The 24,690-nt window shown below is 42.7% G+C and overlaps 1 protein-coding gene across 1 annotated transcript in view; it reads right to left on the bottom strand.

The window, feature by feature from the left end:
• Nucleotides 1-24,690, bottom strand: part of LOC135102336 (serine/threonine-protein kinase PLK1-like) — a 62,369-nt gene that overhangs the window by 27,867 nt on the left and 9,812 nt on the right. Inside the window, exon 6 of the mRNA XM_064007412.1 lies at nucleotides 21,602-21,712. Coding sequence (XP_063863482.1) covers nucleotides 21,602-21,712 — 111 coding nt within the window. The remainder of the gene's footprint in view (nucleotides 1-21,601; nucleotides 21,713-24,690) is intronic.

Raw genomic sequence — 24,690 nt, 5'->3', positions numbered from 1 at the left:
AGCATGGGGTTGAAATGAAGGATGTTTTTCCAAGCGTGAAGGAGGAAAGGAAGGAAGGACGGTTTCCAGGCATGAAGGGTAAATGAAGAGGTATTATCAAAGGATGAAGGATAATGAAAGAGCAGGTTTTTCCAAGGGTGAAGGGTGAAAGGACGGAGGGGAGGGAGGAGGATATCTTCAGGGATGAGGGGTGAAAAGAAGGGCATTTTCAGGGGTGAAGGGTGAAGGGAGGGACATTTTCAGGGGTGAGGGATGAAAGGAAGAGCATTTTCAAGGGTGAGGGGGAGAAGGGAAGAGCATTTTCAGGGATGTGGGGTGAAGGGAAGGATATTTTCAGGGGTGAGGGGTGAAGAGGATATTTCCCGGGTTAAATGGCAAGGGCAAAGATATTAACAAGGAAAAGGGAGTAGTGGCAGTGTTAAACGGAGCGAGATATTCATGTGGGATACTGCACATGTTTCTCGGGCTACAGGTTGCCACCATGTCATTCCGGACACTACAGTATACACCCTAGGATACCAGGAGCTGTCTAGCGTGTGTAATAGTACCATTTAGTAGAGGAAGTAACGTGCATCAATTCCCTTGCTACGGATGTTAAGATACCACGGAGGACTATGTCGTTTACCAATAGTCAATCAAGATGTATTAACTCCAAAGTTTTCTTAAATCACCAGGTGAAGGCTCACCAGCGTGTGTTGAGGTCATAGCTCTCAGGTGAGACACATGTAAGCTCAAAGCAGTAATATCCTTCGCCGAAACTACACTAAATTAAGTAAAAAAAATACCCAGCAACAATAATTCTAAGCTTATTTGTAAGTTCAACAAGAACGACGCAGCAGCACTGCACTGCTTTGCACTGTATGAGTGATCAATAACACACATATCAGAACCTTGGAACACTCCGCGGCTGCCAGTGATAGCCAAATTATTTGGTGAGGTGTGCGGGCAACAGCTTGGCCGCCGTTCTCAAAGACGCCTTTTAAACATTCTCTGGTGCGTATGAAATGAGTAACGCTTAAATTGATATTTTTTTTCATAATTTTAATTTGTTTATAAAAGACTTTACTGATAAACGTACGAGTCATGAATAAATTACTAGAGGCCGTAAAAAAAAAAAAAAAAAAAAAAAAAAAAAAAAAAAAAACTGACAACAAATTCCATAATTGACACACGTGTTTCGCGGCACATTGCTGTTTAACACATTTTTCGCAGTTTTCCAAAACGATAATGCTTTACAGAAACGCAACTAACACAATATGATCACTATAAGCCAAGGAAAATATCATTAAATTGACAAACGAAAAAAAAAAGAAAGAAAAAGAAAAGAAAAGAAAAAAAAAAAAAAAAAAAAAAAAAAAAAATGTTGAGCACAAGCGAGTAACAACTTGCACATTTCTAACCCCGCCATCTTGAAGTATTACATTTAGGTTCAATACCTATATATTTATGACGCAGACACCTTGAAATGACATCTTTCTTTATAAATCAATCAGCGTTGTATAATATTTATCAATACTCATAACCCTTCAGGAGGTAAACATTTCACGCAGGGATGCCACAGAACGCTTGACTTCTGATCTTTCTAAAATTTCTGATTGGGGCAGAGCAAACTTGTATTGTTCAATGCCTCAAAAACTCAATTCCTCCATCTATCAATTCGACACAGCCTTCCAGACAACTATCCCCTCTTCTTCATTGACACTCAACTGTCCCCCTCTTCTACACTGAACATCCTTGGTCTGTCCTTTACTTACAATCTGAACTGGAAACTTCACATCTCTTCTCTAGCTAAAACAGCTTCTATGAAGTTAGGCGCTCTGAGACGTCCCCGCCAGTTTTTCTCACCCCCCCAGGCTGCTAACTCTGTATAAGGGCCTTATCCATCCATGTATGGAGTATGCTTCACATGTCTGGGGGGATTCCACTCATACTGCTCTTCTAGACAGGGTGGAATCAAAAGCTTTTCGTCTCATCGACTCCTCTCCTCTAACTGACTGTCTTCAGCGTCTCTCTCACCGCCGCAATGTTGCATATCTAGCTGTCTTCTACCGCTATTTTCATGCTAACTGCTCTTCTTATCTTGCTAAATGCATGCCTCCCCTCCTTCCGCGGCCTCGCTGCACAAGACTTTCTTCTTTCTCTCACCCCTATTCTGTCCACCTCTCTAACGCAAGAGTTAACCAGTATTCTCAATGATTCATCCCTTTCTCTGGTAAACTCTGGAACTCCCTGCCTGCTTCTGTATTTCCACCTATCTGACTTGAATTCCTTCAAGAGGGAGGTTTCAAGACACTTATTCATCAATTTTTGACCACTGCTTTGACCCTTTTATGGGACTCTCATTTCAGTGGGCATATTTTTTTATTGGATTTTTGTTGCCCTTGGTCAGTGTCCTTCCTACATAAAAAAATAAATAAAATAAATGAAAAATAAATAAATAAATAAATAAACACAACTTCTTGCTGAGCAGACAGTGTACAAAACCCAGCCTCAGTTTTTCCTTATACGAGACCGTTGCTTTTATCAGATAGTAGTGTGAAAAAAGTCTTAAAATTGAGACCGTTACAATTAATCGCTTAGGTTAATGTGAAGTGATTACATAAATTATTCGATATAGTGTTGAGGAAATATATACACTGAGTTTACTAGTTGGACTGGAAAGGAAGCCGCTAGCAAGACCAAGACCAAGACCGCGATGGTAAGGCGGCGTACAGGTAGCCTGTGTTTTGTTCCTTCACTTCTCCGTGATGAATAGAAGTCTTTGGAAAGATACCGACAAGATTTCATGGGAATGCAATGTTTTCTGCGGTCCAGACTTCAGGGGAATGGCCGAAGGTTTCTCTGAGGTTCTGGCGCATTTCGAAGAGGAAGCGGTGGAGGACGGGAGGTTTTAAGGAAGGAAGAAAGGAAGGAAGGAAGGAAGGAAGGAAGGAAGGAAGGAAGGAAGGAAGGAAGGAAGGAAGGAAGGAAGGAAGGAAGGAAGGAAGGAAGGAAGGAAGGAAAGATGATGTAACATACTTCCCTTGGGTGGCGTTACAGAACTTCAGGGGTGGGTGGGGACGGGAACGCTGGGGGCGGGGGAGGAGAAGGGGGTTAGCAGAAAGGCATCTACCGGTGAAGCTAGACTTTTCAGGGCGGCAGGTAATCTTACGATGCTCTGCCAGGTGGAAAATTACACACGTCTTAAGGCACGAGTAATACGAGACATTTTGCAGAGTGGAGAAAGACACAGTATATTCCTGAAGTGGAGGGCAGGGCAGAGGGTCAGTTTGTGGCCCACGGCGTGAGAGCAGCGGTAACACTGACGCATGGGAGGCCCCGCAGAATCGCCAATGAAGAGGCAGGGGCGGCGGCGGAGTTACGAGGAAGGTGGAATGGGTCCCAGAGGATGGAATGGTAAGCAGCATCGGGGTGGGTGAAAAATAACACGAGAAAAATTATGGTGAAGAAGGCAGAAGGAAAAAAATGTAAGAGGAAGGAAATGAAGAAAAGAGGGAAAAACTTCGAGAGTGGTGTTGGAAGAGAAGTAAATGTAATATGCTAGACATGAGTGATCTGGAGCAGAAAAAAGGGGGAGGAGGAGGAGGAGGAGGAGGAGGAGGAAGCAAGCCAACGTAACTGAGTATGAAAGAAAGAAAGAAAGAAAGAGAGAGAGAGAGAGAGAGAGAGAGAGAGAGAGAGAGAGAGAGAGAGAGAGAGAGAGAGAGAGAGAGAGAGAGAGAGAGAGAGAGAGAGAGAGAGAGAGAGAGAGAGAGAGAGAGAGAGAGAGAGAGAAAGTCAAGGATACAATACAGGGGGAGGAAATGGAAGGAGAGCGCAGAGGTGGGGAAAAGTGAAGGGGAAACGAAGAAGAAAGGTGAGGGGAGAGGCCTGCAGCAGTGAGCATACTTAGAATTCTTGCCGTGCCTATCTGAACGCTTCTGATGATTGGTGGGGGAGCGAGGGTGGAGGGAGGCAGGGAGGGAGGGAGGGAAGGAAAGAGCGAGAGTTGTGGAAAAGGGAGGGAAGGGACGATGAGGGAGAGCGGCTAGGGGAAGGGGTGGGACGGGAACTGAAAGAAATCATAAGAGGAAAGAGCATTACTGAGAAGTCTTAGAGGAGAAAATGAGAAAAGCTATAAGACCTGACAAATTGTCGGTGTCAGCGAGAGAGAGAGAGAGAGAGAGAGAGAGAGAGAGAGAGAGAGAGAGAGAGAGAGAGAGAGAGAGAGAGAGAGAGAGAGAGAGAGAGAGAGAGAGAGAGAGAGAGAGAGAGACACACACACACACACACACACACACACACACACACACACACACACACACACACACACACACACACACACACACACACACACACACACACACACACACACACACACCATCGCTAACAACATTCTCCAACCCACCTTTCCTTCATCCCTGTTTCTCGATTATTGACAAAATCGAGTTTCCCCTGCTACCTACCGGCCCTTCCTACATGTCCTCTTCCTCTTCCTCCTCCTCCTCCCTTCCTCTTCTCTCCTTCTATTGCTCGTTCCCACCTTGCCTTGCCTTGCCTTCCCTCCCCCTCTCCCTCAGTATCACAAATTAACACCAAGAGGGCTCCCTTTCCCCGAGGCCGCCCGTCACTCATCAGCTGATTCACACAAACATGCAACGTTGTGCGACGAAATAACATTAAGAGGTAAATGAAGACTCTACGGCCGTTCATTTCTTCCTCGACCACCATCATTACCTTCGCTTCCTCCTCTTCCTTCTTCTCTTTCTGTTACGTGGCGACTGTCCTTCTTCCCTTCCAACTTTTATTCTCTCTCTCTCTCTCTAACTAGAATTAATTTCCTCACAGCTTTCACGATAAGATGGTCTCCCTAAGCGACCTGGAGCCACATGAACTTTTTTCCTCCCCCCTCCTCCTCAGTATCCTACCCTACGACAATATTTTCCCTCGCTCGACGTTTCCCTCCCATGGGATATTAATTCCTTTCCTTCTCGGCTGTCTTTTACCTGTTTTCTCCTCTCCACCTTAAGAATAACTGATTTTACTGTTGAGCTATACATGATTCTCTCTCTCTCTCTCTCTCTCTCTCTCTCTCTCTCTCTCTCTCTCTCTCTCTCTCTCTCTCTCTCTCTCTCTCTCTCTCTCTCTCTCTCTCTCGTTTGCTTGTTCTACATTTTTTTCCGTAATTTTATAAACATTTCTTTCCTCCCTCACTACACATTTCTTCCTCTTTATTCTACTTTTTCCTGCAGGTCACGTTTTCTTTTCCTTGTCCGATATTACCTCTTCCACTTATTGCCTTCTCCCTTACCCGAAAGCCACACGCCTCCCATTCCCCCTCCCCTTCCTTGCTAGCCTCAAAGTCTACAGAACCCTCTTAGGTTGTCACGTCACTTGCCAGACCTCCCTTCATCCGCTCTTCATTGTCAGCATGTTTCCGCGTATCTCCCTGGCAACTGAAGATAAGTGAGGCAAAGCATATATGTGACCCTCTCCCTTCCCGTGCCACTCCACCCAGTCTGACCCCGTCGTCCCTCCCTGCCCTGCCCTGCCCATCCCGCACCCGGGCACGAGGAGTGGGTTGAGGCCACACGCATGTAATCTCGTCACGTTTTATCAGTAATTTCACACAAATTTCCTGTCACAAAGGTACAAGGCCACGGGCGAGGCTGCGGCGGCAGGAGCAGGAGCAGCAGCAGCAGCAACAGCTCGAGGCCACACGCGGCACTGCCCCTGCCTGCCTTAAGGTAACAGGTGTGAAGCAAAGACGTCGAAAGAAGCAGACGCGGGGCGTAGTAAGCTGTGACACTAGCACGCGGCCACACATGGCCCTGCTGCCTTACGAAGCCTGGCACGGAAGGGCGTGGAGGTGGCGCTTGACGGCGGGATACGAGGCGGCAGCGGCACTGTGACCCGGGCGGCAGTGTGGACTGGGCGGCACTGAGGCGGCCACACACCTCCACCACCACCGCTAGCAACGGTGTGGCACGCGCGCGCACAACCACCACCACCACCATCACCACCACCACCACCACGGCAGCCGCTGCCACCTTCTCCTCTTTCCCCCTCACCACTCATCGGCCCTTCCATCGCCACCATTGCGACTCTCCCTCACTGCCACCTCACCCTCAGGCCCTCTTCTCATACTCTCCCTCACAAGACATCTATCCCCTACAAGCCTCACCAGACACACATGCACACACTTACCTGGACAACAGACTAGTGTGTGTCCCCGCCCCACAATTTAAAACCGACCTGCAAAAAAAAAAAAAAATATATATATATATACAAGTTTCATTAGTAACGCTGCGGGACAATTTCACGACGGCGGGCGTCGCTGAGCCTCAAGCTGCGCCCCGCAGGGTCGACACGATCAGGCCATCAAAAAGGTAACACACCAAACAACCCTCCATCAATTAGTATCTCTTACCTACAGACCTGTGATGCAGGCTGGCAGCAGTAATGGAGACACAGCCATACCAGAGCCACCCCCTAACCCATAGACACACGCAACACATTCCCCTCATTCAACAGACTACACTCAATCAACAAGACACAAAGGTATACAATCAAGGAGCCAACTCAAGCGAAAAGTTTCCTCATCACTCCCACTCTCCCTTCACCACTTGATTCCATCGGGCTTCGTTTCTAACCAATGTTTACACACATCAAAAGGAAGCCACGCATGTATAGGCAGACGTGTTGGCTTCACGACTTTTCATCCTGAAGAAACAAGGTCAGTAGGGCTCATGGAATGGAAAAACAAAAATAAGACAACACTCACCATGCCTATTAACTTGTCGCAGGGGGGCCACAACACCACCACCACCACCCAACCCTCTCCCTGGCCATCCGCATTACCATATTTGCAGCGGCTCCCTCTTGACCAGAGTGGGTGGAGGCGCCATCCTTCCAGCGTGATTGGCTGCCACGTAATTAACCCGTGACGTCACCGCCCACGCCTCAATATTGGAAAACTGTGATTGGCAGAGCCTTAGTTTCTTTCCGGTAAATTCAGGAGCGAGGATAAATGCCTACCAGACGACGAATGCATATTGCCAATGGATCGTATTGCCCGCACATCCATGGCCACGGCATATTATACACAAGACAAGACCAAAAATATCGGCCACGACACACACGCCTATGCAAACACTCGCCCATCCCCAGATACGGAAACACGCGCGGTGAGGCGAAAAGCTCCGATGGATGGCTAAAGTCTGCGGTTCCTTTAGTCCATGTTTAATTACTGGACACCAAAGAGCAATGAAAGGTTTGAAGGAAATGGAAACACACACACACACACACACACACACACACACACACACACACACACACACACACACACACACACACACACACACACACTGCATAATGCTTGCGAAAAAAGCAGCATAATCAGACAAAATATTTGCAGAGGCATTATAATGCAGAGAAGAGGGAAAAAGAATACAAAGAAGGGAAGGAAAGGAAAGGAAAGAAAACAAAACAAAAGAAAACAAAAGAAAAGGACAGGACGGGACAGGACGGGACGGGACGGGAAGAGGAAGAGAGAGAGAGAGAGAGAGAGAGAGAGAGAGAGAGAGAGAGAGAGAGAGAGAGAGAGAGAGAGAGAGAGAGAGAGAGAGAGAGAGAGAGAGAGAGAGAGAGAGAGAGAGAGAGAGAGAGAGAGAGAGAGAGAGAGACAGAGATACACAGAGAAAGACAGAGACAGAGATACACAGATAGACAGAGACAGAGAGATACACAGAGAAAGACAGAGACAGAGAGATACACAGAGAAAGACAGAGACGGAGGGATACACAGAGAAAGACAGAGACAGAGAGATGCACAGAGAAAGACAGACAGAGATACAAAGAGACAGAGACAGATACACAGAGAAAGACAGACAGAGATACAAAGAGAAAGACAGAGACAGATACACAGAGAAAGACAGAGACAGAGATACACAGAGAAAGACAGAGACAGAGATACACAGATAGACAGAGACAGAGATACACAGAGAAAGACAGAGACAGAGATACACAGAGAAAGACAGAGACAGAGATACACAGATAGACAGAGACAGAGATACACAGAGAAAGACAGAGACAGAGAGATACACAGAGAAAGACAGAGACAGAGATGCACAGAGAAAGACAGACAGAGATACAAAGAGAAAGACAGAGACAGATACACAGAGAAAGACAGAGACAGAGATACACAGATAGACAGAGACAGAGATACACAGATAGACAGAGACAGAGATACACAGAGAAAGACAGAGACAGAGAGATACACAGAGAAAGACAGAGACAGAGAGATACACAGAGAAAGACAGAGACGGAGGGATACACAGAGAAAGACAGAGACAGAGATGCACAGAGAAAGACAGAGACAGAGATACACAGATAGACAGAGACAGAGATACACAGATAGACAGAGACAGAGATACAGATAGACAGAGACAGATACACAGAGAAAGACAGAGACAGAGATACACAGATAGACAGAGACAGAGATACACAGATAGACAGAGACAGAGATACGAGTACACAGATAGACAGAGACAGAGATACACAGATAGACAGAGACAGAGATACACAGATAGACAGAGACAGAGATACACAGAGAAAGAGAGACAGAGATACACAGATAGACAGAGACAGAGAGATGCACAGAGAAAGAGAGACAGAGATATACAGAGAGACAGAGACGGAGGGATACACAGAGAAAGGCAAGAAAAGAGAAGCCACAACGGAAGAGAAAGTGGAAGAGAGGTGCCGCGGAGAGGACCCATTACTGCCCAAATTGGGTGTAATCCGGCCACTGTAAGGGAGGCAAAGGCAACCCAAGGCACCGGAGGGAGGAATCTAAGGAAACTGAAAAGTGTGATCTAGACTACTACCACCACCACCACCACTCCAACTGCATGATGAAGATAGCGTTGGTGATACTGCTCTAATGATAATGGTGGTGTTGATGATGATGATGAAGATCGATCAAGGAACACAGAAGAGAGAGAGAGAGAGAGAGAGAGAGAGAGAGAGAGAGAGAGAGAGAGAGAGAGAGAGAGAGAGAGAGAGAGAGAGAGAGAGAGAGAGAGAGAGAGAGAGAGAGAGAGAGAGAGAGAGAGAGAGAGAGAGAGAGAGAGAGAGAGAGAGAGAGAGACAGGGAGAGAGACAGGGAGAGAGACAGGGAGAGAGACAGGGAGGGAGAGACAGGGAGGGAGAGACAGGGAGGGAGAGACAGGGAGGGAGAGACAGGGAGGGAGAGACAGGGAGGGAGGGAGGGAGGGAGAGAGAGAGAGAGAGAGAGAGAGAGAGAGAGAGAGAGAGAGAGAGAGAGAGAGAGAGAGAGAGAGAGAGAGAGAGAGAGAGAGGGGGGGGGAATTAACGTAAACAATAATTAGACACGCCAAGAGGTGCATTGCCTTGGCGCTGAACTCCGTGTCCTGGGCTTGTGGGCAGACTGCGGCGGGATCCATACCACCACCACCACCACCACCACCACCACCACACCACCATAATCCCCACTAACACCCAAACCCCCACCACCACCATCACCACCACAACCTTCCCACTAAATAATAAAAAGATACGAAAATAAGACTGTGTGTGTGTGTGTGTGTGTGTGTGTGTGTGTGTGTGTGTGTGTGTGTGTGTGTGTGTGTGTGTGTGTGTGTGTGTGTGTGTAATAATGGAAATGAAAAGAAATGAAGTATGAAAATGGTATATGAAGAAATAAAACGTAAAAAAGAAAAGATATGGACGAGTAAGAAGAAAATAGAAACATCAACTATTACAACAACAACAACAACAACAACAACAACAACAACAACAACAACAACAAACTATCCCTCAGAGTAACATTATAATGAACACACTCAGCCTGTACCATCCCTCCCTCCCTCTTCCTTTTATCTTTCTTCCTCCTTTCTCTCCTCCTGCGACCCTAAACCCTGCCCCCCCCTCCTCATCCCAATTCCTCCATACACGGTAATCAGGCAGGGGCGCAGGGGTGGGTGAAGGGGACAGGTAAGGGGACAGTGAGGTCCTTCCCACATCCCCCCCATCACGCCTCGTTGTCCCATCGACCACAAACCCATGTTGATTAGCCTCTTAGGTTACTGCCTATATTATGGTTGGTGATAGGAGGAGGAGGAGATGATAGCAACGATAACAGTAGTGATGATGGGAGAGAGAAAGAGAAAAAAAGGGCTCACGGATGATGATGATGATGATGATGATGATGATGATGATGAGGAGGAGGAGGAGGAGGAGGATAGATATGAACTGAGCACGTTATTCGAGTGGTGGTGGTGGTGATGGTGGTGCAGTGTAAGTTACAGCCACAGTGATGATGGTGGCAGAGATGGTTGCGGTGGTGGTGGTGGTAATGAGGGTTTATTTATTTATTTATTTATTTATTTATTTATTTATTTATTTATTTATTTATTTATTTTCAGGTTAAGTCACTCCTATCATTTGCTGCACTGGTTTGCGATCCATGCAACATAAATAAGGTTTGGGGAGCTCGTTATCAGCCCGGCCATACCCCCTCCCACACACACATCTATAACAGGATGCTTTAACCTGGCTATGATGTTAAGTAGTAGTAGTAGTAGTAGTAGTAGTAGTAGTAGTAGTAGTAGTAGTAGTAGTAGTAGTGGTGATGGTGGTGATGGTGGTGGTGGTGGTGGTGGTGGTGGTAGTAGTAGTAGTAGTAGTAGTAACAACGAAACGTAACAGTAAAGGTAACAGTATGATGGTAATGGAGAATGAGGCGGCAGCAATGAAATACGAGTATATGGCGCCATAACACTGGGCAGCATGGAAACTACGTACACACAGGATGCAGGGTGGTGGTGGTGGTGGTGGTGGTAATTCAAAAAAGCATCACACAAACCTTGCACATCCACACCTACTCAATGTCTGTAGGTTACTATCACTGGCAAACTGGTAACGAACACAGTATGCCATTTTTTCTTTTTTTTTTATATCAGGAAACTATAATCTATAATTGCCGGTGGATGATGCGACGCAGCCCTCCCTCCCTCCCTCCCTGCCACTCTTCCCACGCCGTGCTTCCCAGTTTGAGGGTAGGAATGGGGAAGAATGACAACAACAACAACAACAACAACAACAAGAGTGAAGAAGAAAAATAATTGGGAAGAAGAAAGATAATGAAGTTGCTGCTGCTACTAATGACGACGATAAACTTGATAATTACTGGATCGAGGCGAAAACAAGTGCTCCCATCTACCCCGCAGGTCACGAAATCCTGTCTGGCCACACTGGAGTATACAAAACCCTCACCCAAACACACAAGACCTGAGTCAAGCATCAGAACCTTCAACAACCCATGGATTCTTTTGCTTCCTGGAGCACGGCATGGAATATTGGCCCCAATTCAGAAACGCTTTGCTCTCTCACCACGACTATTTTCAAAGCACATAGAGATGATTAGTTAGGTTCTCAAAGAGTGTTTCTCCTGTTAGTAATGTAGAAATCTTGTTGGTATGTCACTGGAACCATAAAAAAAAACATCATTAAAAACCCGTGTAACTTCAACTAGTGCCTTTAGAATGCAGTGATGGTGCGGCGTAGGTGTTTCAAAATATGGGCCATTATCCTGTTGTATATTTAGGGTTACAATGTCACTGTATACTTCGGGTTACGCTTTTCCTGTACGGATTACCATCTTACTGCAAGTTATGATGTTGTTTTACTGTAAGTTACGAGTTTCTTACAGTCCGTTTAAGGGTAATTATCTTAATGCCTGTTGTGTTCATATCTGTATATATCGTAAGGCTTCACTCACCCTTCATTAACAAACAAACAAATGATAATCAACGTTTCTTTTTTTTTCTTCGACAATAAATATGAAATGCATGCACAAATATAAGATGGAGAACACACACACACACACACACACACACACACACACACACACACACACACACTAAAGTCACAACGAAACCTTTTTTTTTCTTTTTTTTTTCTTTGACAAGCGCGAAGGACTGTGAAGCGCTCTCGAGTGGGTAGTAATACTCGTCATATCGGACCATCACAGAAACTGCTCCAGCCTGCCCTCTCAACACCTCTCCTTTACCCTCTTCACTAGCGGCTCAAGGCACCTATTCTCAAACGATTTGGGGCTTCCATTATGACTCTTCTCAAAGGCCAGAGATGATTAGTCGGTTCTAATCACTGTTTTTCTCAACTGATGGCGCAGAATCATGAAAACGCCGTGGACAATCATAATATCGTCCACTAAAGCCAGTGAAATGTTGTTCAGAGGGAAGACTTGGAATATATCTTGATTTTAATACCCCATTGGAAAGTAACACAAATAAGACCCGCATACGTACACATTCCACACGGATACTTCGATATATTACTTCCCCAGAGAGAGAGAGAGAGAGAGAGAGAGAGAGAGAGAGAGAGAGAGAGAGAGAGAGAGAGAGAGAGAGAGAGAGAGAGAGAGAGAGAGAGAGAGAGAGAAACCTGTCAATACAGTAAATTTTTCCCTCCTCCCAGCTTCCATCAAACCGTTTCCCCTCGTTAAGAGGAATGTGTACTACCAATCATAGGAAGGGCGAGAGGGAAAACAAGAGGAATTAAAGTCTTTTTCCTCCCACTCCCTCTCCACTCAGACTAATAATGGTGAGATAAAAAACGGCGACTCCTTGATTAAAATGAGCACCAGTTCGATACGTGAACAATACCGCCACTCTTACCAGTCTTGTGAGAACTACCACCACTAATTGAGAGAGAGAGAGAGAGAGAGAGAGAGAGAGAGAGAGAGAGAGAGAGAGAGAGAGAGAGAGAGAGAGAGAGAGAGAGAGAGAGAGAGAGAGAGAGAGAGAGAGAGAGATCAAAGCCCTTCACCGCTACTACTTTCCTCCACTCTTCTCAACTTCCCACTAATATGTACAATCTATTCTTGAAATCTTATGCACCCCGCACCTGTTAACGCTTTAGACTCATAAGGACTTCATAAGGACCACTTCCATAAGCAAAGACAGGTCAATAGTTCTTTGGTTCAAATACGAATCTTGTTTTTTCCCCACTGATGATGCAGAATCCTTGTTGTAATATCACTCTGATATGGAAACGCCCCTGAAAACCTTGACTCCCACTTTAAACGTTTGATAATGCAGTCTCTCCTCTTCCCTTCTCTTCAAGCGGGCAATTATTCACCTTACGAACCTAACATAAGGCGGTAAGATCCTTTTAAGAACCTAACATAAGGAAACCTGCAAGACCCCCTAAGAACTCAACAAAAGGAAGGCTGCAGTATCCTTAAGAGCCTCACATACGGAAAGCTGCAAGACTCCACCAGTCCCACACGTGTCAGCCCCTGTATAAAGCGTACGAATAAATGTATATCCAACAATAATCTATCCACAAATCAACCTAATCTTTTAAGCTCTCTATTGATTCGACACTAACCTGATTACTTGAGTCTATTCCAGTCCGCTCTATCTGAGGATTAATTTCACCACATTGTTTTCTTCCTTAAAATCATTCAGTAATCATCTATGTTGCAGTAGCGGGCGAGAGCGAGGGTGGGACTGGTCTGCTGGTTTATTAAGGGTTTGCTGTCACAGTAGGGGTCACCAACAACAGTTTGAAGGCAGCACCACCTCACCTCAACCACAAGACTCCTTTTGTACTTGCTCTTTGCCTTTGTCATACTGAGAAAGCATCATGTATTGTTTGTTTGTTTTCGTATCTATGCAGTCCACTCTCATGTGTAAAAAAACATGCAAAGTTCACGGTATATTAGCACCCTTATAATAACCATTTTACCTTTTATTCCAGTCCCCATTTACTTGTAGAAAAAATGTGTAAACTTATACGCGAATACAAAGCCTATCTTTCACAACGGAGCCACCCAAATCCGTCCACACCACTTGTCCGCTTCTTGTATACGTTCTACATACTTATGCTGCTACTAAACAAAACCATTCATTAATCTCATTACTGCACAATATCACATCATTTCTGCATCGTTACACACTTCCCTTGATGGAACTAAAATACATCAATTGCGCTTGTTCCTTCAGTTTAATTCAAAGTAAAAGCACAGCCTGTCACTCCACACAAAGGAAAAATAAATAAATCAATATAAATAAACCAACAAGTAAATAAGTAGACCAATACGTAGAAAAATAAAGTACCTAAATATAAATAAACGAGTAAGTAAAAGATAAATAAATAGATAAATGAGTACGTAAATAAAAATAAATAAGTAAAAGAGACAAGTTGGGACGCATTTCACACCTCGGCGGGCTGGCTCGGAGCACCGTGTGGAGGAAGCGCCACACTCACCGCTGGCGTGGATAATGACGCTGCCCACAGGGAGATACACACACACACCTGGTATTTTTGTTATCTGCAGCCTAACCAACTCTAAAAATGTTTACAGAGCGCGACGAAATTGTTACAATGCAGGAAAAGGTGAAACAACACGGTTTTACGTGCAGGGACTGGACAGGGGCGGCACACGTGTGAACTGTTGTCTGTGGCTGCTTCAGTGATCCTTCTTTATTCTGATGTTTTATTTACTTATATCTTAACAAGTGTGCACTGAGAGGGTGAAGAGTGTTTGTCACCATTTATGCGACTCAAAACGAATTATTATAACTGAAATTTTATCAGAAGCAACACTAAAATATGAAAAAATGTTGGCCTTTTACCCTCCTGATTCAAGCCTCTGCCTCATCAGCCTTGGCGTGCGTGTGTCTCGTTGCACTCATGGCCTCATCCCTTACTCATTAAGTTAATTCACCTACCAAAACAACAAAATTCAATGATTACTTTAATTATTCTCCGCTAACACTTACATAATAAATCTTGCGTCTCTACACGACCGAACTCTTTTTATTTTCAAACTGATTGGAAAGAAACATTACTCCGGCGAGCGTTGCCAACCACAAACTCGTGCCGTCATTATAATCATCAGTCACAGTCATTTATCTATTACCCACTAATTGTTTGCAGCTTCCTCTCACATTTCCTACGCAACATTTTTTTTAATTGACGCGGCACTCAGGCTGGCTAATTACACGCCAGTCAATTACCAAGGTAGCCACATGCAACGCTTGGTGAGCCGCGGGAGAGCAGACTAAAATGTTTCAGAATTACCTACGTCATGGGCCCGTGCGTCACACGCCCCTCGCTCCCTCCCTGTGTGTGTGTGTGTGTGTGTGTGTGTGTGTGTGTGTGTGTGTGTGTGTGTGTGTGTGTGTGTTTACCTAGTTAGACTACACAGGAACTGAATTACCCACATGAGGTCGTGTCTCCGTTACCTCATTAACACTTTTTTCCCTTTAGTCATGTACGTACACTCCATGCCTCCATTGCCTCGTGTGTGTGTGTGTGTGTGTGTGTGTGTGTGTGTGTGTGTGTGTGTGTGTGTGTGTGTGTGTGTGTGTGTGTGTGTGTGTGTGTGTGTGTGTGTCGACCTCTCGTGGTGCATTTGTATTCATAATTCAGATAAGCTTTCGAGTCCATTTCCACAGCGGGAGCAGAGCAGTGCACCCCTCCACTCCGCGCTCCTCTACGTACACCAGTGATTCGTAACCTTGTTCCATGCACCCTCTTCGCCACATGTTCATCATCCCCTCCTTTTCAACGCTATGTCAATGGTGCATGCTAAATATGTATGTAGCATATTTACATATGTAAATATGTATGTTTGCTGTAGGTCAGTGATGCGTACTGCCAGCCTAAGGAGTTCAGTCAATAGGATTAATATTAAGTCTACCAGTTCGTGATCCCAATTCCCCATTTGAATAGTGAAATTCTCTCCAGGTTCATTTTACCCCTGCAGTACAAATTCTCGGGTTACTTCTGCAGCTTACAACGTCATTCCACTTGTATAAAAATACAGGAAAACGTGGGAAGCTGCAAGAAAGTCATCAGGCCTACATGTGGCAATACTTGTATACCTATTTCTCCCTAGTATCTTCACTCATAAAATTTGTCCAGTCTTCTTTCAAGGCTCCCAAATGACTCGTCACTAACAACCTGATGAGTGAGTATTCCATTAATGTACCACTCTACAGGCATCACTCCCCCACTCCGCGCTCCTCTGCACACTACACTTTACTGTCACCATATAGAAAGTCAGCAGTAAAATCTTCGTATTCCCCTTAAAGATTGACACTTTCCACGTAACTCATGTAGACGGCACAACTTGTTTATACTGCACATCGACCCAACAATCCTGTGACGTGTGTTTTGTGTCCAGCCGGGCTTTAATATTTGTTATCATCCCATGCACATCCAAGATAAACTTCCATTTAGTAATTTACAAGAGGCGCATCTGTCCATCTAATCAACACGTGAATCCCCCACCGTGACTCACGCTCTTGAGGTTCTTTTCGATCCACTGTTGTCACCAACCTACCTAAATATAACGTTACCTAGACGAAGGCTACCGCACACACTATGGTAGTTTCTCCATGAACCTTGTAACAAAAGATTCCTGTAACAGTTGCACTACGTTAAGACACCCTACTGTCTCTTAACAAAAAAGACCTCCGTAACTGGCCGCCTACAGTCACCATTCAGCACCGTAACAACAAAGAAAGACTTCCATAACACTGGCACAACGCTGAGGCAGTCCACAGTCGCCATTCACCATCGTTAACAACAAAAAGACTTCCGTAACACAGGCACTATTCTTGATGGATCCCAGCTGGCACCCACCATCCCAACAATGCACGTTACCATCCAGCACACTCAATAGTTTAAAATGACCCTCATAACACTGGCACTCGTCCAACTGCTCTCTCTCTCTCTCTCTCTCTCTCTCTCTCTCTCTCTCTCTCTCTCTCTCTCTCTCTCTCTCTCTCTCTCTCTCTCTCTCTCTTCTCCTTCTTTTTCCCCCACCCCCCGTCCCCCTGCCCTGCCCCTCGCGATCCAGCCTGAGCTCGCCTCTTTAAGGTCTTGGTCTGGGGTGGCGACCAGCCCTTTAATTGCTCTGGGGCTCAACTCTCCGTCCCGTTGACCCTCTAGTCGCACAGGATTAATGGGGATTTCCTGCCCTAACTACTCAACCTTCAGTTTCATCCCACTCCTACCCAGCTCTGGCCCGTCCCACGTGCCACCCTCCCCTCCCTTCCCCCTCGGACATAAAGCCCTTAAAGTTTATGCAAATGACAAGTTAAAAAGGCAAGGCAAACATTTCCGTTAAATAATACACTTCCGTTGATTAATTAAGGCACTTCATTCATGCAGATTAACTATGTAAGGATGGAATGCTTTTTATTTATTTTTATTTGTCAGTGTGTGTGTGTGTGTGTGAGTGTGTGTGTGTGTGTGTGTGTGTGTGTGTGTGTGTGTGTGTGTGTGTGTGTGTGTGTGTGTGTGTGTGTGTGTGTGTTGCCATCAGAGCACGCAATAGCCGCTCGTAAAGTAGTTACCAAGCAGTCCCTACAAGTCAACTTCTCCTCACCTATAATATTACATGCAACACAAAACGCATGCAGTCCTGTTACTAATTCCACATTCAGTGAGCTCTCCCTCACTGTGCATTTTCTCCAGTAGCGCGAGGACCAATCATTACTAGTCCTTCAAATATTTTCCTTTGTTAGCATACACGCATCAACTTTAATGTGACTGTAATAACACTGATATATATATATATATATATATATATATATATATATATATATATATATATATATATATATATATATATATATATATATATTGTTTTCCTTGCACTCTACATACGCTTTACCACTACGCATAAAGAGGTCTCTTTAATAACACAACGTAGTACTACTGCTCGTATTTTTAAACATCTTAGCTTCCAGTAAGGACTACTCTCAAAACCCACAGAGATTATAAGTCAGGTTCTTACGAAGTTTTTTTTTTTCTCTCACTGGTGCAGAATCCTTGACAAATCATTAAGATTATAAAAACTATTGAAAACCATAACAACTTCCATTACAGCCTGATAAAAGGTAAGACGCCGAAACGCTCGAGAATACAGACATACCACTCTTTCCTGTATTTTCATCATTATTTATCTGATAACCGTACTAAAAGTTTCTGCACTGTTCGTCTTCACTACACCTGAATATTTTCAAGAACACCATCTTCCATTCACTACACTCAGTAAAAGCGATGCAATTTTATGGTGAATTCAAACCATGCCGTTTTTCCGTAACAAATATGTAGTGGATATTTAAACAGAAAGATTTAGGAGAGAGAGAGAGAGAGAGAGAGAGAGAGAGAGAGAGAGAGAGAGAGAGAGAGAGAGAGAGAGAGAGAGAGAGAGAGAAATTAAGAATGTTCGTACCATAATGCGATAATCAGCTTCATTCTTCTGGCTTTTCCTCAAGGGCACAATCAGGTTACTCTATAGTGTGGTACATACATTCTTACAAAGCTGACCGCATCTTAAATTTAAAGGCTTCAAACAACCATTTTCATCACCCACAGTTTTTTTTTTTTTTTTTTTATACTGGATCCTTAATAAACCGCTTCTGGAATCATGAAAACATCCCTGAATGCCCCCAGTAAATTCCAGTGCGGCCTGCTAAAACGGGTGAAATAAGGCCCCGATACGTTTGGGAGAATACTGGCAGATTTTGTGGCATTACCTTCTTGCACTGTTTCTACAACGCTGTGTTGCATCTTCCTACATGTTCCTTTTCAGTGACTACAAGAACTGCATACATCAATGGACATTTTTAAACGTTTCTCATCTCGACTGACTACCTTCAACTGGCTGTAATGGAAATTCTTGGAGTTTTTCAGTGGTGTTCCGCATCATCATTGGAGAAAAACATCCATGAGAGCCTAACCAATCATATCAGTGGCCTTTGAAAATAGTCCTAACAAGAGAACAAAGCTTTTAAGAACACGAGTTAATATTACATCATAACACCTCACTAGCGTACACCCTCACCATCAATATTCCTATAATTTCCTTTCTACGTAAATGGGGAATTCCTCTTTCCCCCGTCACGCTCTCTTTCCCCAGCTCTTTATCATTCCTCCCTTCCTTCCCCCTCCTTCCATCCCGGTGCTTCCCTGCCGTCCCTCATCCCCCTCTCTCCTCCACGGCAACCTTGAACGCAACAGGCAAGATGGTACAGTAACTTACTTGCACCACTACCTCCCCCTCAGCTCCACCACCCACTCGCCCACTCCCGCCCAATGTCATCTCTAGCTGGAACACACACACACGGGAACATCATCTTTAAGGGTGTTCATCGCTCTGTGCACCCCGCCCCCTCCTCTCTCTGTCATTCCATTCCTCTTCTGCCCACCACACACCCCCACCACAATCACCACAACAGAACAGGCCGACACGTGCTAAGAACGTACCACTTGATGCGCTTCGCCGCTGCCACAAACCTCACGAGTGACCGTCGGCCCTCTCTCTCTCTCTCTCTCTCTCTCTCTCTCTCCCCCCACATATTCAAATACTGCCGATGCTCATCTGAAATATCTCCTCGAAACACACATACATACATACTACAAAAAAAAAAAAAAATAAATAAATAAAAATGAATAAATAAATAAATAAATAAATAAAATAAGATCAAATACAATAACAATTCTTTTCTTCATTTTCCTTCTTTCCTCTTCCTCCACCTCCTCCTTGACTGGTCACTTATTCACTCTCCCCTGCCTCGTCTCCCTCCCCTCTCCTCTCCCCCAAGGAAAAGAGAAAGAGCGATGAGGGAGACTTCAGGTAACTAAATCTTGGATGCAATTTGCGACACCAACACAGCCGGATAGTCACCAGTGCCAGAGTGTTTGTGTGTGTGTGTGTGTGTACTCCTCTGCTGTGTTGCCTCCTATGCACGTGTGTAACTTGTATACCTAGAAATTAGTATGCGTGCGAGCGTGTGCCTCCGCGCGCCACACCAACAGTAAATCACCTTTAACACAAATTTAGTTAGGAGAGAAAGGAGGAAAGGGAGAAGAGAAGAGATAGAAGGGACGCGATGAGAGAGAGAGAGAGAGAGAGAGAGAGAGAGAGAGAGAGAGAGAGAGAGAGAGAGAGAGAGAGAGAGAGAGAGAGAGAGAGAGAGAGAGAGAGAGAGAGAAAAATAAAGAAACTCCAACTGCAGAGGTACAGCCGTGGAGTCCATTACCATACATATTGCTCAGGGTCAATATTGGCAGCCCTGCGTCCCACTCCTATTAGACTACTACACTGACGTCCACACTTGTTACGATTTCATTATCCCCCCCTTCCTCTCTCTCTCTCTCTCTCTCTCTCTCTCTCTCTCTCTCTCTCTCTCTCTCTCTCTCTCTCATAAATTTTTAATACCACTGAAGTTAATATTAAGGTATATAATGTAGTAAGGTAATGTCATTCATAGGGATGTAGTGAACTGTATACTTATCGATGAAACTGCTTGTATTTTCTGCCTCTGTAATGGTTTGCCTTGTCACATTTATATTCCAAAGAGGCTGAAGTGCTCTCTCTCTCTCTCTCTCTCTCTCTCTCTCTCTCTCTCTCTCTCTCTCTCTCTCTCTCAGTAACAAGTTCTGAATTTATCCTTCATGGAGAACACTGGGTGGTTTCTGTTTACTTTTTTTTTTTTTTACTTTTAGTGTTTGATAAAATTTTAAAAAATATTGACACGAAAAACTACTACCATCACTACTACTACTACTACTAATAATAATAATAATAATAATAATAATAATAATAATAATAATAATAATAACAATAATAATAATAATAATAATAATAATAATAATAATAATAATAATAATTAATAAATAAATAAATAAATAAATAAATAAATAATTAAAAGTCAAATAATTGATTTGCAGACCTAAGAAGCTGCTCCTACAAATAAGAATCCTGCAGCAATAAAAGCAATACTTGGGTAATTAACTTAAAAAAAACAGCTTTGTGTTCATAGATTTCACATACTGTTAGCTAATGGTCACCGCAAGGACAAAAAGAAATACTTCATGAGATTTTATGGGGATTTTTAGGTCTGGATTCTAGAAAAATGTTCCAATTTTTCAATTTATTTATTTTATTTTTTTTTTTTTTGGGGGGGGAAGGGGACTCAGAACACCTGTGATATTACAGGATCAGCCCTAACCACACACAATAAATAAATAAATAAAAAATAAATAAATAAATTTACAAGCCAAAAACTTCTTCCAACCAGTAGATTCTTCCAATAACTGCCAGCACTTGGAAAAACTATCAGAATTTAAACAAACAGGATTTAGGTTGTTTTGACCATTGTCATCGGTGTTGGTAACTACACTTGAGCTGCCCAGTGCATCCCATTCTGTTTTTTCAGTACTCATTTCAGAACATAAAGGGAAGCTGCAAGAAGGCATCAGGCCTACATGTGGCAGTCCCTGTACTTCACATATTGAGAGTAACCATACTTATAATATAAAAATTACCACAGATATCAATGATATATAAGCTAGAGGTTTTTGATGTTTCATAAATCAAATAGATTTTCTGACTTGAATGCATCTTCTTCATATTTCATGTCCTTTACAAGTTTTGTTTTTAATGTTTGTTTTTCTTTTTTGTTATTGCATCATTCTTAAATTGTGTTGTGGGAAAAAAATTCCTTCCCAACCCTCCTATTCTCTTACAATTCAAAGAAAACACTCACCTGTATTGTTGATCTCCAGGAGGGGCTTCCTGGTTGCCACAAGAGCACAGTGGGAATCAAATCTGGGGGCCATGGTGAGGCAGGAGGTAGGCAGCCGAGATGGGATATAGCCTGCAGCCAAAGATAATAAAAAAAATCTTTATTTGCAGAAGTAATAAGAAAATTAAGATAAATAAATAAATAAACTGTGAAGCATAACCATATACAAAATGGTGTGTGTGTATCAAACAAATGGGAACAACCAAGAGAAATGAGTAATTTGCTGTGATCTGCCTTCCTTTATGTAAATGATGCATTTTTATTACAACCCACAAATACACACAAGAGGATGACTGTGGTGCATCCCACTTATGAAAACTTACCTCCCTCTCTCCCTTTCCACATAAATACATGTACCAAGGCTGTCTCCACCAAAAAAGGGTGGTAGCTGAGACAAGGCACACAACTTTCAATATACATATTAATCAATACCTCAAAAATCCAGGTCCTCTATCTGTCAACTCAACATAACCTTCCAGATAACTCCTCTATTTTCCAACGACACTCAACCATCCCCCTCTTCTACACAGAACATCCTTAGCTTATCCTTTACTAAAAGTCTAAACTGGAGACTTAACATCTCATCTCTCAGTAAAACAACTTCTATGAAGTCAGGTTGTAAGCCATCTCTGCCAGTTTTTCTCACCTTCCTCACCTGCTCACTTTGTACGGGGGCCTTATCCATGTATGGAGTATACTTCACATACTGTTCAGGTGGGATCAATTTCACTCGTACTACTCATTTAAATGGGGTGGAAACAAAAGCATATCGTCTCATCAACTCCTCTCCTGTAATTGACTATTTTCAGGCTCTTTCTCCCTTAAACACAAGGTTGCATATCTTGCTAACTTTTATCGCTATTTTCACACTAAAAACTCTTTGAACCATGCTAACTACTTGCTTCCAGCCCCTCCTGCAGCCTCAATGTACACCACTATTCTGCCCATCTCCCTTATACAAGAGTTAACCACTATTCCCAATCTTTCTAGCCTATCACTTTGGAACTCCCTACATCCTTCTGTATTTCCTGTCATATAACTTAAACTATTTCGAGAGACCTTTCAAGGCACTTTTCCACGTAATTCTCAGTTTGTTTTTGGACTGTCCTATTTAAGGACTGACATCTTCAGTTTTATTTTATTTTTATTTATTTATTTTTTTTTTTTCACCAGCTTCGTTGCTCTTGACCACACCCCTCTAATATATATATATATATATATATATATATATATATATATATATATATATATATATATATATATATATATATATATATATATATATATATATATATATATATATTTGTAGGAGGGACATAGGCCAAGGGAGAAAAAAAAAAAAAAAAAAAAAAAAAAAAATGAAGGATGTCTTTAAAACCTCCCTCTTGAAGGAATTCAAGTCATAGGAAGGTGGAAATATAGAAGCAGGCAGGGAGTTCCAGAGCTTACCAGAGAAAGGGATAAATGACTCAGAATACTGGTTAACTCTTGCATTAGAGGTGGACAGAATAGAGGTGACAGAAAAAAAGTCTTGTACAGTGAGGCCAAGGGAGGAGGGGAGGCATGCAGTTAGCAGGATCAGAAGAGTTAGCATGAAAATAGCAGTAGAAGACAGCTAGAGATGCAACATTGTAGCGATGAGAGAAAGGCTGAAGACAGTCAGTTAGAAGAGAAGAGTTGATGAGATGAAAAGTTTTTCATATATATTTAAATCCCCTGTCTAGATATATATATATATATATATATATATATATATATATATATATATATATATATATATATATATATATATATATATATATATATATATATATATATATATATATATATATATATATATATATATATATATATATATATATATATATATATATATATATATATATATATATATATATATATATATATATATATATATATATATATATATATATATATATATATATATATATATATATATATATATATATAACTCAGCCAATGTCCAATCTACATAAAAAAAATAAAAATATATATATATATATATATATATATATATATATATATATATATATATATATATATATATATATATATATATATATATATATATATATATATATATATATATATATATATATATATATATATATATATATATATATATATATTTTTTTTTTTTTTTTTTATGTAGATTAGACATTGGCTGAGTTATATATATAAAAAAAAAATAAAAAAATAAAAAAACATGCCAGTCCCAGAAAGAGGTCCAAAGCAGTAGTCAAAAATTGAAGGATATGTATCTTGAAACCTCCCTCTTGAAGGAATTCATGTCATAGAAAGGTGGAAATACAGAAGCAGGCACGGAGTTCCAGAGTTTACCAGAGAAAGGGATGAATGATTGAGAATACTGGTTAACTCTTGCATTAGAGAGGTGGACAGAATAGGGGTGAGAGAAAGAAGAAAGTCTTGTGCAGTGAGGCTGTGGGAGGGGTGGCATGCAGTTAGCAAGATCAGAAGAGCAGTTAGCATGAAAATGGCGGTAGAAGACAGCTAGAGATGCAACATTGTGGCAATGAGAGAGAGTCTGAAGGCAGTCAGTTAGAGGAGAGGAGTTGATGAAACGAAAAGCTTTTGATTCCACCCTGTCTAGAAGAACAGTATGAGTGGACTCCCTGCCAGACATGTGAAGCATACTCTATACATGGACGGATAAGGCCCTTGTACAGTTTGCAGCTGGGAGGGTGAGAAAAACTGGCAGAGACGTCTCAGAACGCCTAACTTCATAGAAGCTGCTTTAGCTAGAGATGAGATGTGAAGTTTCCAGTTCAGATTATAAGTAAAGGACAAACCAAGGATGTTCAGTGTGGAAGAGGGGGACAGTTGAGTGTCATTGAAGAAGAGGGGATAGTTTTCTGAAAGGTTGTGTTGAATTGATAGATGGAGGAATTGAGTTTTTGAGGCATTGAACAATACCAAGTTTACTCTGCCCTAATCAGAAATTTTAGAAAGATCAGAAGTCAGGCATTATGTGGCTTCCCTGTGTGAAATGTTTACTTCCTGAAGGATTG

The sequence above is a fragment of the Scylla paramamosain genome, chromosome 7, assembly GCF_035594125.1.
Source record: "Scylla paramamosain isolate STU-SP2022 chromosome 7, ASM3559412v1, whole genome shotgun sequence".
In the NCBI taxonomy this organism is placed as follows: Eukaryota; Metazoa; Arthropoda; class Malacostraca; order Decapoda; family Portunidae; genus Scylla; species Scylla paramamosain.
Note: the sequence above shows the minus strand (reverse complement) of the source record. Positions and strands in the feature narration are given on the sequence as shown.